The sequence below is a fragment of the Delphinapterus leucas genome, chromosome 16 (genome assembly GCF_059928025.1).
Source record: "Delphinapterus leucas isolate spDelLeu-1000000601 "Yukka" chromosome 16, BTC_Dleu_Yukka2, whole genome shotgun sequence".
Classification (NCBI taxonomy): domain Eukaryota; kingdom Metazoa; phylum Chordata; class Mammalia; order Artiodactyla; family Monodontidae; genus Delphinapterus; species Delphinapterus leucas.
In genome coordinates this window covers 58,871,347-58,887,777 of record NC_143144.1, presented here as the reverse complement: position 1 = coordinate 58,887,777, position 16,431 = coordinate 58,871,347, and the positions used below count along the sequence as shown (strand labels likewise).

At 42.3% G+C, this 16,431-nt stretch overlaps 1 protein-coding gene across 1 annotated transcript in view; it reads right to left on the bottom strand.

Annotated features, from left to right (window-relative positions):
• ABCC2 (ATP binding cassette subfamily C member 2) overlaps nucleotides 1-16,431 on the bottom strand; it is an 80,938-nt gene that overhangs the window by 32,616 nt on the left and 31,891 nt on the right. Inside the window, exons 10-17 of the mRNA XM_089898026.1 lie at nucleotides 15,894-16,148; nucleotides 14,774-14,839; nucleotides 12,650-12,787; nucleotides 11,968-12,114; nucleotides 10,724-10,808; nucleotides 9,946-10,012; nucleotides 8,345-8,471; nucleotides 6,253-6,429 (exon numbers count right to left, since the gene is read on the bottom strand). Of these exons, the coding sequence (XP_089754152.1) occupies nucleotides 6,253-6,429; nucleotides 8,345-8,471; nucleotides 9,946-10,012; nucleotides 10,724-10,808; nucleotides 11,968-12,114; nucleotides 12,650-12,787; nucleotides 14,774-14,839; nucleotides 15,894-16,148 (1,062 nt within the window). The remainder of the gene's footprint in view (nucleotides 1-6,252; nucleotides 6,430-8,344; nucleotides 8,472-9,945; nucleotides 10,013-10,723; nucleotides 10,809-11,967; nucleotides 12,115-12,649; nucleotides 12,788-14,773; nucleotides 14,840-15,893; nucleotides 16,149-16,431) is intronic.

Sequence of the window (16,431 nt, the reverse complement as noted above, 5' to 3'; positions counted from 1 at the left end):
AAACCCAAAATAATTAAGAAAATGGGAATAGGAATATACATATCAATAATCACCTTAAATGTAAATGGATTAAATGCTCCCACCAAAAGACACAGACTGGCTGAATGGATACAAAAACAAGACCCATATATATGCTGTCTACAAGAGACTCACTGCAGACCTAGGGACACAGACTGAAAGTGAGGGGATGGAAAAAGATATTCCATGCAAATGGAAATCAAAAGAAAGCTGGAGTAGCAATTCTCATATCAGACAAAATAGACTTTAAAATAAAGACTATTACAAGAGACAAAGAGGGACACCACATAATGATCAAGGGATCGATCCAAGAAGAAGATATAACAATTGAAAATATTTATGCACCCAACATAGGAGCACCTCAATACATAAGGCAAATACTAACAGCCATAAAAGGGGAAATCGACAGTAACACATTCATAGTAGGGGACTTTAACACCCCAATTTCACCAATGGACAGATCATCCAAAATGAAAATAAATAAGGAAACACAAGCTTTAAATGATACATTAAACAAGATGGACTTAATTGATATTTATAGGACATTCCATCCAAAAACAACAGAATACATATTTTTCTCAAGTGCTCATGGAACATTCTCCAGGATAGATCATATCTTGGGTCACAAATCAAGCCTTGGTAAATTTAAGAAAACTGAAATTGTATCAAGTGTCTTTTCCGAACACAACGCTATGAGACTAGATATCAATTCCAGGAAAAGATCTGTAAAAAATACAAACACATGGAGACTAAACAATACACTACTTAATAACGAGTGATCACTGAAGAAATCAAAGAGGAAACCAAAAAATACCTAGAAACAAATGACAATGGAGACACGACGACCCAAAACCTATGGGATGCAGCAAAAGCAGTTCTAAGAGGGAAGTTTATACCAATACAATCCTACCTTAAGAAACAGGAAACTCTCGAGTAAACAACCTAACCTTATACCTAAAGCAATTAGAGAAAGAACAACAAAAAAAACCCAAAGTTAACAGAAGGAAAGAAATCATAAAGATCAGGTCAGAAATAAATGAAAAAGAAATGAAGGAAACGATAGCAAAGATCAATAAAACTAAAAGCTGGTTCTTTGAGAAGATAAACAAAATTGATAAACCATTAGCCAGACTCATCAAGAAAAAAAGGGAGAAGACTCAAATCAATAGAATTAGAAATGAAAAAGGAGAAGTAACAACTGACACTGCAGAAATACAAAAGATCATGAGAGATTACTACAAGCAACTCTATGCCAATAATACGGACAACCTGGAAGAAATGGACAAATTCTTAGAAATGCACAACCTGCCAAGACTGAATCAGGAAGAAATAGAAAATATGAACAGACTGATCACAAGCACTGAAATTGAAACTGTAATTAAAAATCTTCCAATAAACAAAAGCCCAGGACCAGATGGCTTCACAGGTGAATTCTTTCAAACATTTAGAGAAGAGCTAACACCTATCCTTCTCAAACTCTTCCAAAATATAGCAGAGGGAGGAACACTCCCAAACTCATTCTACAAGGTCACCATCACCCTGATACCAAAACCAGACAAAGATGTCACAAAGAAAGAAAACTACAGGCCGATATCACTGATGAACATAGATGCGAAAATCCTCAAGAAAATACTAGCAAACAGAATCCAACAGCACATTAAAAGGATCATACACCATGATCAAGTGGGGTTTATTCCAGGAATGCAAGGATTCTTCAATATACGCAAATCAACCAACGTGATACTCCATATTAAAAAATTGAAGGAGAAAAACCATATGATCATCTCAATAGATGCAGAGAAAGCTGACAAAATTCAACACCCATTTATGATAAAAACCCTGCAGAAAGTAGGCATAGAGGGAACTTTCGTCAACATAATAAAGGCCATATATGACAAACCCACAGCCAACATCGTCCTCAATGGTGAAACACTGAAAGCATTTCCACTAAGATCAGGAACAAGACAAGGTTGTCCACTCTCACCACTAATATTCAGCATAGATTTGGAACTTTTAGCCACAGCAATCAGAGAAGAAAAAGAAATAAAAGGAATCCAAATCGGAAAAGAAGAAGTAAAGCTGTCACTGCTTGCAGATAACATGATACTATACATAGAGAATCCTAAAGATGCTACCAGAAAACTATTACAGCTAATCACTGAATTTGGTAAAGTAGCAGGATACAAAATTAATGCACAGAAATCTCAGGCATTCCTATACACTAATGATGAAAAATCTGAAAGTGAAATTAAGAAAACACTCCCATTTACCATTGCAATAAAAAGAATAAAATATCTAGGAATAAATCTACCTAAGGAGACAAAAGACCTGTATGCAGAAAATTATAAGGCACTGATGAAAGAAATTAAAGATGATACAAATAGATGGAGAGATATACCATGTTCTTAGATTGGAAGAATCAACATTGGGAAAATGACTCTACTACCCAAAGCAATCTACAGATTCAACGCAATCTCTATCAAACTACCACTGCCATTTTTCACAGAACTAGAGCAAAAAATTTCACAATTTGTATGGAAACACAAAAGACCCCGAATAGCCAAAGCAATCTTGAGAACGAAAAACGGAGCCGGAAAAATCAGGCTCCCTGACTTCAGACTATACTACAAAGCTACAGTAATCAAGACAGTATGGTACTGGCACAAAAACAGAAAGATACATCAATGGAAGAGGATAGAAGGCCCAGAGATAAACCCATGTACATATGGTCACCTTATCTTTGATAAAGGAGGAAGGAATGTACAGTGGAGAAAGGACAGCCTCTTCAATAAGTGGTGCTGGGAAAACTGGATAGCTACATGTAAAAGTATGAGATTAGAACACTCCCTAACACCGTATATAAAAAAAAGCTCAAAATGGATTAACGACCTAAATGTAAGGCCAGAAGCTATCAAACTCTTAGAGGAAAACATAGGCAGAACACTCTAGGACATAAATCACAGCAAGATCCTTTTTGACCCACCTCCTAGAGAAATGGAAATAAAAACAAAAATAAACAAATGGGACCTAGTGAAACTTAAAAGCTTTTGCACAGCAAGGGAAACCATAAACAAGACCAAAAGACAACCCTCAGGATGCAAGAAAATATTTGCAAATGAAGCAACTGACAAAGGATTAATCTCCAAAATTTACAAGCAGCTCATGCAGCTCAATAACAAAAAAACAAACAACCCAATCCAAAAATGGGCAGAAGACCTAAATAGACATTTCTCCAAAGAAGATATACAGACTGCCAACAAACACATGAAAGAACGCTCAACATCATTAATCATTAGAGAAATGCAAATCAAAACTACAATGAGATATCATCTCACACCAGTCAGAATGGCCATCATCAAAAAATTTAGGAACAATAAATGCTGGAGAGGGTGTGGAGAAAAGGGAACACTCTTGCACTGCTGGTGGGAATGTGAATTGGTTCAGCCACTATGGAGAACAGTATGGAGGTTCCTTAAAAAACTACAAATAGAACTACCATATGACCCAGCAATCCCACTACTGGGCATATACCCTGAGAAAACCAAAATTCAAAAAGAGTCATGTATCAAAATGTTCTTTGCAGCTCTATTTACAATAGCCTGGAGATGGAAACAACCTAAGTGCCCATCATCAGATGAATGGATAAAGAAGATGTGGCACATATATACAATGGAATATTACTCAGCCATAAAAAGAAATGAAATTGAGCTATTTGTAATGAGGTGGAAAGACCTAGAGTCTGTTATACAGAGTGAAGTAAGTCAGAAAGAGAAAGACAAATACCATATGCTAACACATATATATGGAATTTAAGAAAAAAAAAGTCATGAAGAACCTAGAGGTAAGACAGGAATAAAGACCCAGACCTACTGCAGAACGGACTTGAGGATATGGGGAAGGGGAAGGGTGAGCTGTGACAGGGCAAGAGAGAGGCATGGACATATATACACTAACAAACGTAAGGTAGATAGCTAGTGGAAAGCAGCCACATGGCACAGGGTTATCAGCTCAGTGCTTTGTGACAGCCTGGAGGGGGGGGATAGGGAGGGTGGGAGGGAGGGAGACGCAAGAGGGAAGAGATATGGGAACATATGTATATGTATAACTGATTCACTTTGTTATAAAGCAAAAACTAACACAACATTGTAAAGCAATTATACCCCAATAAAGATGTTAAAAAATAAATAAATAAAAATAGAACTACCATATGACCCAGCAATCCCACTACTGGGCATATACCCTGAGAAAACCATAATTCAAAAAGAGTCATGTACCACAATATTCATTGCAGCTCTATTTACAATATCCACAACGTGGAAGCAACCTAAGTGTCCATCAACAGATGAATCGATAAAGATGTGGCACATATATACAATGGAATATTACTCAGCCATAAAATAACGAAATTGAGTTATTTGTAGTGAGGTGGATGGACCTAGAGTCTCTCATACAGAGTGAAATAAGTCAGAAAGAGAAAAACAAATACCGTATGGTAACACATATATATGGAATCTAAAACAAGTGGTTCTGAAGAACATAGGGGCAGGATAGGAATAAAGATGCAGACATAGAGAATGAACTTGAGGACACGGGGAGGGCAAAAGTAAGCTGGGACGAAGTTAGAGAGTGGTATGGACATATATACACTACCAAATGTAAAATAGATAGGTAGTGGGAAACAGCCACATCAGCTCAGTGCTTTGTGACCACCTAGAAGGCTGGGATAGGGAGGGTGGGAGGGAGATGCATGAGGCAGGAGATATGGGGATATATGTGTATGTATAGCTGATTCTCTTTGTTATAAAGCAGAAAGTAACACACCATTGTAAAGCAATTATACTGCAATAAAGATGTTAAAAGAAAAAAAAAGCCTCTTCTGCAATGCAGGGGACACCAGTTCGATCCTTGGTTGGGGAACTAAGATCCCACATGCTGCGGGAAAATTAAGCCCACGTGCCACAGCTAAAGAGCCCATGTGCCACAATTACAGAGCTCATATGCTCTGGATCCCATATGCCGCAACTAGAGAGAAGCCTGCACACGCACCACAACGAAGTGAAGAGCCCACGCGCCACAACGAAAGATCACACATGCCACAACTAACACCCAACACAGCCAATAAATACATAAATATTTAAAATATTTAAAAATATTTAAAAATAATAATTAAAAAATATTTTAAAATAATAATAATAAAAAAACCATTCCCTGAAAGCTATTGAGGAGTTTGGGTCTTTTGAGCATGAACTGACCATTCTCCTTGCTGGGCCCTGCAATAAACACTGTACTTTCATTCACCACAACGCAACGTCAGTAGATTGGCTGTGCTGTGTGGTGGGCAGCCAGACCCAAGTTCAGTTCAGTAACTGAAATACAAATAAATATCTTTGATTCAAATAAATAACTTTAGGCCCAATAATTAAAAGCATGGCCAACTTACCATTTTATATCATATAATTTACTTATTTTGTTGTTGTTGTTGCTTCTTCCCCATGAGAATGTAGAGCTATATCAGGGTAGATTTCCTCTGTTTGTGGATGTAACTCCAGCACTTAAAATAGTGTGTGGCACATAGTAGGTACTCAATAAAAATATGCTGAATTAATGAACAAAATCATTCTAGAGCTATATCTTCACTAGTCTTCTAACATCTCAAGATCTTTCCCCAAAAAACTGCTATATTCATGTTTAGTAATGGGGAAAGAGTATAAAAACATCCCAAATATGTAGTAATCAGGGATTTCTAAACAAATTATACTATATTCATATAATTCAAAACAGTCATTAAAAATTAATTTTTAAGAAAGGCATTTGACAACATGAGAAAATAATATACTCTAAATTTCTGTGTGTTCAAAGCAGATTATTAGAACCGTACTCTGGTCCTCACTGGTATACAGAAGTAGAGTCAGGACAACTAGGCTCTGGTCTGCCTCTGGCCCTCCACCTGTGAGGTCAAATTTGGGTCAGCTGCTTCTTAGTTAACCTCTCAGGTCCTAGCCTCGTCATCTCTCCTTTAGATTACACAGTTCCTATATTTGCTTCTAGGTACAAAATTTTAAATTTCTGAGTTATTTGCACAAAATATTGTGCAAACTCATGCTTTCTGGTGTTTGTTCCAGGCTTGACCATCAAAATTGATCAACTATTTTACTGTCATGTACTTCTTCACCACCCTTACTCTTTTCCTTCACTATTTCTTCACCCTTCAAGGCCCCTTGGTGTCCCAAGTACCTTCTCTCCAATCTCAGCCAGGTCTCCCCCAGGCAGCACTTCCAAGTCGGGGAAGAGGGCACAGGCCTCCAGAACTTGCTGGTATTTCTTTTCATCCAACTCTGACCCAAAAAGGATGTTGTCCTTTATGGTGCCATTCTGGATCCAGGACTGCTGCGGGACATAGGCTACAGTGCCCTAGGATGGGAAGGGTCAGACCATATGACAGTTTTGTTCCTCTGGAAATGCAGTGTTGAAGGAGGGGGTGGCAGGAGTTGGGAGGAACAAATGGAATGTAGATTTTTAAAAAATGTCAGGCTGACTGAGCAATCGATATTTATAAAGGTGCATGTATTTATTGCACCATCCAGGGAGAAAGATTCAATATCCTGTGCATCGTTTGAAGTCTCCTTGTTTGGACTATCACTCTCTAGCCATGATCCAAAAAATGGAGGATGACTGCACGTGCTGCTTCTAGAGCAGGCTTTTAGTCAGACCCCAAAGAGTTTACTAGGACCAACAGAGGGCCAACACTGATGGGCGAATGGTGTAGACAACATCTTAGGAAGCAAGAACTAAGAGATTGAAATTTGGGTGCCAGGCTGATGCACAAAACAGATCGTGTCAAATGAGAGATGGAGCCTGATAAACACCTGTGTTTGAGGACAAACCCAGTTATGAGTTAGCAAGAAAAAGCTTCTCAAAAGGAGTTAGGAGGCAGAGTTAAATCTGTAGAGTCTGCTCTGCTACACTGCATGTTTATTTAATGCAAATTATCTCATTAGTAATCAGTAAATCAGGGAATAATGTCAGTATAATGTGGAAGAAGTGTTGGTTCTTAAAATTTTTCCAAGCATGTCAGTGTAAAGCAATTAGGGGCAAGCTTTCTTATAATTAAGAAGAAAGGCTTAGCAATATATGAAGATCTTAAGAAAAGCTAAAAATCTATAGACGTGCCTCTTTTTGGTGCAAGTAGTGGCTGGTTAAATGATTCCAAATACCTGTAATTTCCCCTAAATTTAGCTCTCTGGGGAAGCTGAGAGTACTGATGGAGATGCCATGAAAACATTTCCTCTCTATTTAAAAAAATTATAATTGACGACATCTATACTCTATGTCATGTTTTTGTACTGGAAGCAAGTGCCCTCAAACACCCAGCTCTCGGGCTTCCCTGGTGGCGCAGTGGTTGAGAGTCCGCCTGCCGATGCAGGGGACGGGGGTTCGTGCCCCGGTCCGGGAAGATCCCACATGCAGCGGAGCGGCTGGGTCCGTGAGCCATGGCCGCTGAGCCTGCGCGTCCGGAGCCTGTGCTCCGCAACGGGAGAGGCCACGACAGTGAGACGCCCGCGTACCGAAAAAAAAAAAAAAAAAATACCCAGCTCTCAAAGGAAGAGGTGAGAGGCCCAGAACTAATTGTGAAGCTGGGTGTAATTGTCAGTGGAGATTTTACAGTGCTACTTTTTTTTTTTTTTTTTTTTGCGGTACGCGGACCTCTCACTGTCGTGGCCTCTCCCGTTGCGGAGCACAGGCTCCGGACGCGCAGGCTCAGCGGCCATGGCTCACGGACCCAGCCGCTCTGCGGCATGTGGGATCTTCCCGGACCGGGGCACGAACCTGCATCGGCAGGCGGACTCTCAACCACTGCGCCACCAGGGAAGCCCAGCGCTACTGTTTTAATTGTTATCGCTGTTGTTGTTTTTGTTGCTACCCTGTTTACAAAGTTACATATGTTTTTAATGATCTGTTGCAACTCTTTCCCCCAGGTCCTATTATTTTTATTGTACAGTTTCGCAGAACGTGAGGTTTTCAGAAACACAGATATGGTAGAATTACCTATACTTTGATAGAAGACATCTCTGTTCAAGTTTTCAAACTTTGGTATGCATATGAGAATCACCTGGGGAGTTCATTAAAAATGCAGGTTTTTAGAATCTACCCAGAGTATGATTATATACGTGGGGTGGGGCAAAGAATCTACCATTTCTCCACGACCTCACCTACAGCAACATGACAGGAGTAGTTATCAGATTCTAGTTCATTCTCCCAATGAGAAGGCAGCGCCAAGAGACCACATTTGAGTGTCAGAAGTCTTCTCCTTGGCATTCCTTCTCACCTTGACCGTGATGTGCCCGTGGACATTTTCCATTTCTCCCAGCATGGCTGACATCAAGGAGGATTTCCCAGAGCCCACAGTGCCCACCACAGCCACCAGTTGGCCTGGCATAATGTCTAGGTTCACGCTGAAAGAGAGAAGTGCACTTGAAAGAGAAGGGTGTGTGGAGGGGTGTTATTCAGGAGAAGTTCAAGCCACTTCTCAGACGCTCCATAGGAAGTCTGATTATTAGGAGATTTTCCCTCAAGATTGGAAAATTTGTCTTGCATATACAATACTCCAAAATATTTTTCTAATGATTTTTTTTCTGGTCTAAGAGTTTTGAGAGTAAGTCCTCATGTATAAGTTGTTTGTGCCAAATGTGAGTTTCCACTGGAAAAATTATTTTAGAACCAACGTGGTACCACTGAACAAGACCCTATTGGTTCAAGTCCCAACTCTGCCACTGCCGAGCTGTGTGATCTTGGAGGGCCACTTTTCCTGGACTCTCATTTCTAAACTAATGGGGTTGGACCAGATTAATGTATCCCGAAGTTGGCCATTCAATGAGAATAACCATTCAATAAAACACTTGCTGAAAGCACAGATTCCCTGCTCCCCTCCGCCTGGAGATCTGGCTGAGTCTGACTGGGGAGGGGCCCACACTGGGCCAGGCTCCTGGAAACTCTCTGTTCTGGCCCTATTATTTGAGTCCCTAGAACATTAGGAACATGGGGAACTTGTTCACAGGCTTTCTGAACCTGCCCCTTGAGCTGGACTCCTTCCAGACTTATCCTACTAGCAAAGTGGGAGCTATGTCCACTCTGCTCTCTGCAAAGTGAGGCTTTCAGGTTGGGAGGGTTCAGAGGTGGGGCTTCTTGCCTGACACATGCTGGGGCAAGCTCCAGAGTCCATGTTAAAGGATCTAGGAATAGGAGAGAAATGTGGAAATTTCTGGGTGTAGCAGGGAGATAATCAGGTATACTCAGTTGTGAAGAAAATATCTGGCCTGCTTGGGCTCCCGGTGTGCTCTGTGGTGCTGTGCTCAGTGGCTGAGTTGGGCGTACCAGTACATACAGTGCTTAAGGAACACATTACATGCAGCAATGTGGCAAGAAAGGGTTGGCTTAAGGCAGGGGGATGTGAGAATGGGTTATGTAGATGAAAAATTCCAGATCTGAAGTTGATTATAGAGGCAGCTCCCAACAACCACTCTGGGCAAAGAAGGCAGATTTTTCTTGATTACTATTCTTAAGTGAATAAATGAACTTAAATTGAGTTCAGGTTCTTGTGTGTATCCACTACCATACCCAGAGACCTAGGCTACCTGCCAACCCTGCACTACCTCCATCCAGTCTGGAGAATAAATGTCTTCATAGGCTCTCAGCTGGACTTGCACTGTCCCACAGTAGGAAAGCAGGGTAGCAGATGTAGTTACAGGGACAGGGGCTCAGGATCTTTGCTGTCAGTTCATCCCTCCAAGAGTTTAGCCTGCACTAGTCTCTAACTGAACACATGCACATAGCTCGTTTCCCCATGTATTACATTACATGGAATTTTTCAATAACAAGACTGGCAAGGAGAATCCTAAAAAACAGCAAGAGGAAAAGGAGGCAACTCACTCTTGGATTGTGACTTCCGAATTGTGGTCCCAGGTAAAGGATGCCTCAGAAAACTGCACAGCTTTATCTGTTGAGAAAAAGTCCCCTCTTTAAGTCAGATGTAGGTCCCCACATGTCTGTCTGCCCTTTCTTAGCCTTCAGGTGTCCCTCACTGCTTCCTCCAGCAGAGCCCAAGATTGCCTCTGTCAGGTGCTGACTCCTGAGCTGACAAGAGGCAAATGAAAGGTCCTGGGATGACACCAAGAGTTGCCTGCGTACGATGTCCTTTTTTTACTTAGAAGTCCCAAGCCTGTTGGTAGCCCAGATTCTTGATCTACAGACAGTCTGGGTACATTCCCAGGCCCTCTGTTGCCTAGTCTCTTGTATAAATTCCACTTCTGAATATAAACTCAGCCATTCCCTGCCCTGGATTCCAGACCCACTGCTCCTTCTGGCTATGGATGCCCCCCAGTCCTTAAACCTTTAGAACTTGTGTGTTCTTTCACTCCAGCCTATCTTCCCAATTCCACATGCTTGGCTCCATCCTGCCTTCTGTCTTCTAGATCCTTTGCAGGATTCCCTGCTTATCCTCAGAATAGCTGCCCCAGCTTAGCTTGGCAATCTGGCTAAGCAATCTGTTCTAAATGAAAGCATAATTTAAGTAATAACGGTGTGGATACTGTGCAAATACGGGTGCAAGGTAAGTCCCCTAGCTTTCCCTTTCCATCAGTTTCTTGCTGCAAAGTACTGGTGCCAGCACTGTGAATATATATGGGATGCAACTTCCAAATTCACTTACCAAAATTGCAGTCATGTCGAATGGCAGATGTGTCCAAGTCATCCCCTCCCAAATATTTCTCTAGCCGTTCTACGGAAACACTGGCCTAGAGAAGGGCATAAAGGATAAAAAGCCCCAGTGACAAGCACAAGTAGAGGAGCTTTACCTCGTCATCAGCCTTGGATGTGGAAGCAGACAGTCAACCTGCCAGGCTTCTTGCCCATGGTTTGCTATTTGCCACACCTGGAACCTCTGGCCCCTTACCCTCGGGCCCCCCTCCCCAGCGTGATTCAGCCACACCTCAGCCCTGGGGGCCAGCCCGCTCTGAACAGAGGGAAATTAAGATGCTCTATTTCAGCCCCTCAGAAAACTCACTGTGGTGTGGGGGAGGTCAATTCTACTGCTCTCTTTGGACCTAGTTCCAGAAACTGTCTTCTGCCTTCTTCTAAGACAAAACTTCTGTCTGGTTCTGGTAACTGGGCCCCTGGCATGTTCTTCTTTAACTGAGTCCATGACCCATATGGTGCCTCACTGTCCACATGCCATGGTCATCGGGCCCCTTTGTCATGCAGGGAGCTGTCACCACTGCTGATCCTGCTTTTGCTCTCTATGCGATAAACTATCTGAATCTAAAAAGAGCATGTTATTTCTTTATCAGCCAAATCTATCGGCCTTCCTTAACACCCTCCAGTACCGGGAGAGGTCTTTTCCTAAACCCCAGTCCTTCCTATGGCCTGAGCTGTCTGAAGCCAGCCATCTCCAGGATGAATGCAGGTCGCCACACTTTGTCATCCTGGCTGCCTCACCAGTCTGCCACCTGCCCTGTGAACGTCCTCCTGAGGTCTGGTACCTGGTCTATCTCAGTGACTGTGCTCAGTTTTCAGGACCCAAACACTCCCTATGGCCCATTTTCTGACACCTTGAGGCTCCCAGGTTGCATTTGGTTTTACCACCATGTATGTGGCTTCATCCAAAGAGAAGCCTTTTCTCTCCTTTTGTGCCATGTTTCCCTAATGCTCCATAAATACCTCACAAGGAGATGGATGAGACTGGGATGATTATCCTCAGTTTATAGTCAGAAAAACTGGGGCTCAATGAGCTTGTGATTTTACTAAATCAAACTGTTGGTCTCCAGAGACCAAAAAAATCTCTCTAATTGAAGGTTCACCAGCAGAAGCTAGAAATGAGATATGACAGACCAGTCATTCTGGACTCTAAGGCTTTTAACCAGAGCTAATCAGTTAGCAGTGAGAGTTCCTACCTACCTGGAGCATGGTGGATACTATCATGGGAAGCATGCTCATGGGAAATCGCAGGATATTGAAGAGGGTGATGGAGGTGAAGGCCTTTTCTGCATCCAGAATATTATTGCTATCCACCAGGACGTAAACGGAAAATGTGATCACAGACACCTGGAAAAGCAAAGCCATCAGTGATTTATTCCTAAAAGGGATCAAGCAGCCTTGTTCTAAGTCTCAGGAACACAGTACTGTATCAGAGTTGAAGGAGTCTTAGGGATTACCTCAACCCTCCCATGTTACAGATGAGAAACCTGAGCCCAGAAGAGGAGGAAATATCTTGCCTGAGGTCATAAAGTCAACTAATGGCATTGCTGGGACCAGAGCTCGAGTCTCCTGGTTCCTGTTATCAGTTTTCCTTCCGCTACAGACCCACGCGGCCTCCCCAAGAAGATGAGAAGCCTTCCCACGCAGACCATGCCTGGATACCACATTCATGCTGAACCCCCTGGAAACTTGCTCTGGGCGGCAAGACCACCAAATTGTGCACAAGGGTGAAACTAGATTTGGGGACATGAGGTAGGAATAGCAGCATGAGGACTTGATGAACCCCTGGATTTCAGGGTCAGGCCTACAGGTGCGGGCAGTCTATCTAAACAGACCTTCTTCTCCAGGAAGCTGACCCAGCCCACTGACTCCTGTCACTCACCAGCACCGGAGTTAAGTATAAGAGAAATATCATCACAGACTGCAACTGCCCAAACGTCAGCAGGTTCCTGAGCTCTTTCTTACGAAGGTCGTGGACTTGGTTTTGGAATGAAGGCTCCCAGGCAAAATATTTCAGGATCTAATAGGATAGAAAAGAGCACAGCTCACACTGGTGCCCCAAAAAGACATCAGGTGCATACCATCCACCCATGTTTTAGGATATGCTCCCCAAAATTGGGGAAGTAGAAATTCAGATTATAAAGTGCGATTACAGAAAGGTAACTTGTATTTGTTGACAACTTACTAGGTATACAACGTTTTATATACATTATCTTACTTAGTCCTAAGTGTGACCAACTGTCCCACTTTGCCTGGGATTAAAGGTTGCCCAGGATATGGGGCTTTCAGTGCTAAACCCAGAAAGTTCTGGGCAAACCAGGAAGAGGTAGTCACCTACTCTAACAGAATTACTGCATCCATTTTAACAATAAGGAAACAGGTTGAGAGAGACTAAGTAACTTGCCCAAAGTCACCATCCTAGTGAGTGGTAGAGCTGAGACCCGAAACCAGGTCTATGTTTTCATTTTGCCACATTGGCAAGAAGGCATATAGAGCTCTGTGTGGAGAAATAGCAGGATGTTCAAAGGGGCCTCTTTTTCATTTTCAAGAGGTTTAGGGTAATATTAAAGTCCATGAATTCAAAAACAACGTATATATTAAAAAAGAATTTATTGGTCACCTTTGAAGGATGAAAATGCATTATTTTGAAAACTAGTAAATAGAGGAAAGAAGCCTGTATTTATCCTGCCTATCCTGTACAAACTTTATTTTAGGGTAACCAACTAGCTGATTAAAGATCATTCTTCATTACACAATTCCAGCTAAGCAATGGCAAAGGAATAATGGAATTAAAACATCACCCTTTTGCAACTACTAATGAAATAACAGAAGAAGGCAATGGTCATCAGTGGCTGCTAAAGCCTTTATGACAGTGGTTTTCAACTTTGGCTACATTTAGAATCACTTAGGGAGCTTTCAATAAATGTATATATACACACACACGTGTATCTATCTATACATATATATATGCCTGAGCCTCACCCCCAGAGAGTCCAAAAAAATGGTTTGAAGTAGGCCCCAAGCCTCAGTGGGTTTACAAACTTCCCAGGGGATTGAAATGTGCTGCCCGGGCCACAAGTCACTACTCTGGGTGAAAGAACAGCAGGAAACACAGTAAGGGATGAGTCAGGCTGACAACGCCTGGACCCCATAAGCACTCATCATCGCTAAGTTAGGAAGCAAGCACTCTCTGAAAGTATCCTTGCCCGTCAACCCCACCCCAAACAAACAAACACAAAAAACAAGCAAGCCAAAATATACTCAAGCCTCTAGATCTAACCACCAATTTACAAGAAACGTTGGAACAAGACAACTTGTTTTCTCTAAAATGACCAAATGACTACTGTAGATCAAAAGCACTGTCAACTAAATGCCATGTGTGGACAGTTTTTGGATCCTTATTCAAACTAACCAATGGTAAAATAAAATTAAATTAAAAAGACATGTATGAGGTAATTGGGGAAATTTAATGGTATCAAAGGACTGTTCATTTTTTTTTTTCAGGTATGCTATTGGTATCGTGGTTATGCTAAAAAAAATGAAGTCCTTATTTTAGAAATACATACCCAGTATTTACAAATGAAATGACAAAATATCTGAGATTTGATTTTAAATAATCTAGCAGGGCATGAAGTGGAGAGTGGGGATATAGATGAAACAAGTTAGGTCATGCTGATAATTGCTGGAGGTGGGTGATAAATCCATGGGGTTTAATAAATCATTAAACCATTCTCTTTACTTTTGTGCACGTTTGACAATCTCTACAGTAAAATACAAAAACAAAACAAGCCATTTAACATAATTAAATAGAAATCATGATCAAAAGAGGTCCTGAGAGGAGTACCAGGACAAGAAACAGGAGACTTCTGGGCTAATGAATCAGAAGTCATGGGACACATCACAGGCCCAGAAGCAGAAGTCCACAACCTCTAGCAAGTTTGTGAAGCCTAAGAACCCACTGTTGCCGTCATTGTGCCCAGAGAGTCACCTACACTCAGCTTCTCACCTTGATCCCACTGAGAACCTCATTCATGATCTTTAAACGGTTGTCTTTATACTTCATATTTTTAACCTGCCAGGAAAAAGTGAAACAAACACAGAACACACTTCCATGTGAGATGGTCCAGATTTGCTGCAGATACTAAACCTCAGTGGTGCTTGTGGCTGTCACTTGGCGAGAACTTGAGGTGCCCAGTGATGGGCTGTCTCTCCCACTCTCCTCCTTGCCTCCCCGCCCCTGCCACACCCACCTTCTTTCTGAACCTTAACAGCCTTGGCCCGACTGTGCCCTCCTCCTAGGTTGTTTTTGCCATGGCTTCCTCCTTCACATTCAGGTTGGTGTTGTCCAGAGCTCAGCTCAATGTCCCCTCCTCACAGAGGTCTTTCCTGATCCCATAACCCAACACTGCCACCCACCCACTCACTAGCATATCACCCTGTTGAATTCTCTGCATAGTACTTATCATAACTGACATTTTCCTTCTTTGCTTTTACTTGTTTATGGCCTGAATCTCCACCCCAAGTAGAACGTAAGTTCCACAAGAGCAAGAGCCTTGTCTAATTTGCTGCTGTGTTCCCCCCAAAATAGGACATACAAAAAATATTTTTAAAATATTTGCAACTAAATGGATGCAAAACAAATGGAGTAAATGACATACGCCACTGAGTTCACCCATCCAAAATATGATTTCTGGCATAGCTAACAACTGTCCACATGGAGCCCTGCTACCTGGTGGTAGCAGGGTTGATTGCCAGGATTTAGGCCTAAAGTTTGGGTTGCTCATGTGACTGCTCTGTGTGGCTGGTTTGCATTACTATGATGGCAAAACAGGGCCAATAATCACTGTGCTAAGAACAGCCCAGTGGAGCAGGGTGTAAGAGTTATATGCAGGGTCCCTGGGCGGCTCTTCTCTTTCCAATGAGGAACATGAATCAAGACAGAGTATATAAACCCTAAGAGTGGTCAGAAGATGAAAAGGGAAGATAAAGCCAAGCTCATCTGAGACAGTGGCAAGTCTTCTACCAGCTTTGCGTTGCTCAAACTCCAATCACAAGTCAGAATAGAGGAAGTAAAAGACTTTAGACTTTGAAGAACATAAACATGTCCCCAGTGACTGTTTCTTTACCTGAATAGCCCTATTCTTGGTGGCAATTACCCCATTAATTGGGATTAGGAGCACCATCACCCCAACACCTGCTAAGACTGAGGGTCCCAACTCTGCCCACAGGAAGTAGATGGACAAGCAAATCTGTAGAACATTTGACCACAGCAGATGGATGAAGTTGGTCACGTCCATGAGCTTCTGGGCGTCCACAGACATCAGGTTCACTGTTTCTCCAATGGTGTACTGCTTCCTGGCCTGGTTGGATAGAGTCAGCGCCTAAAAACAAAGATTGGAATTGGGACACCTGGACAAGGCCAAGGATACTGGGGAGTGAGAGGGGAAATTCAAGAAGGAAGTGAAAGACAGTAGAAGGATGGGCTCCATATGGACACAACTTTTCCAGAGGGCTGGGATCTTCTTGCCACTAAATCCATTTTTTTTTTTTTTTTTTTTTTTGCAGTACACGGGCCTCTCACTGCTGTGGCCTCTCCCGTTGCGGAGCACAGGCTCCAGACGCGCAGGCTCAGTGGCCATGGCTCACAGGCCCAGCTGCTCCACG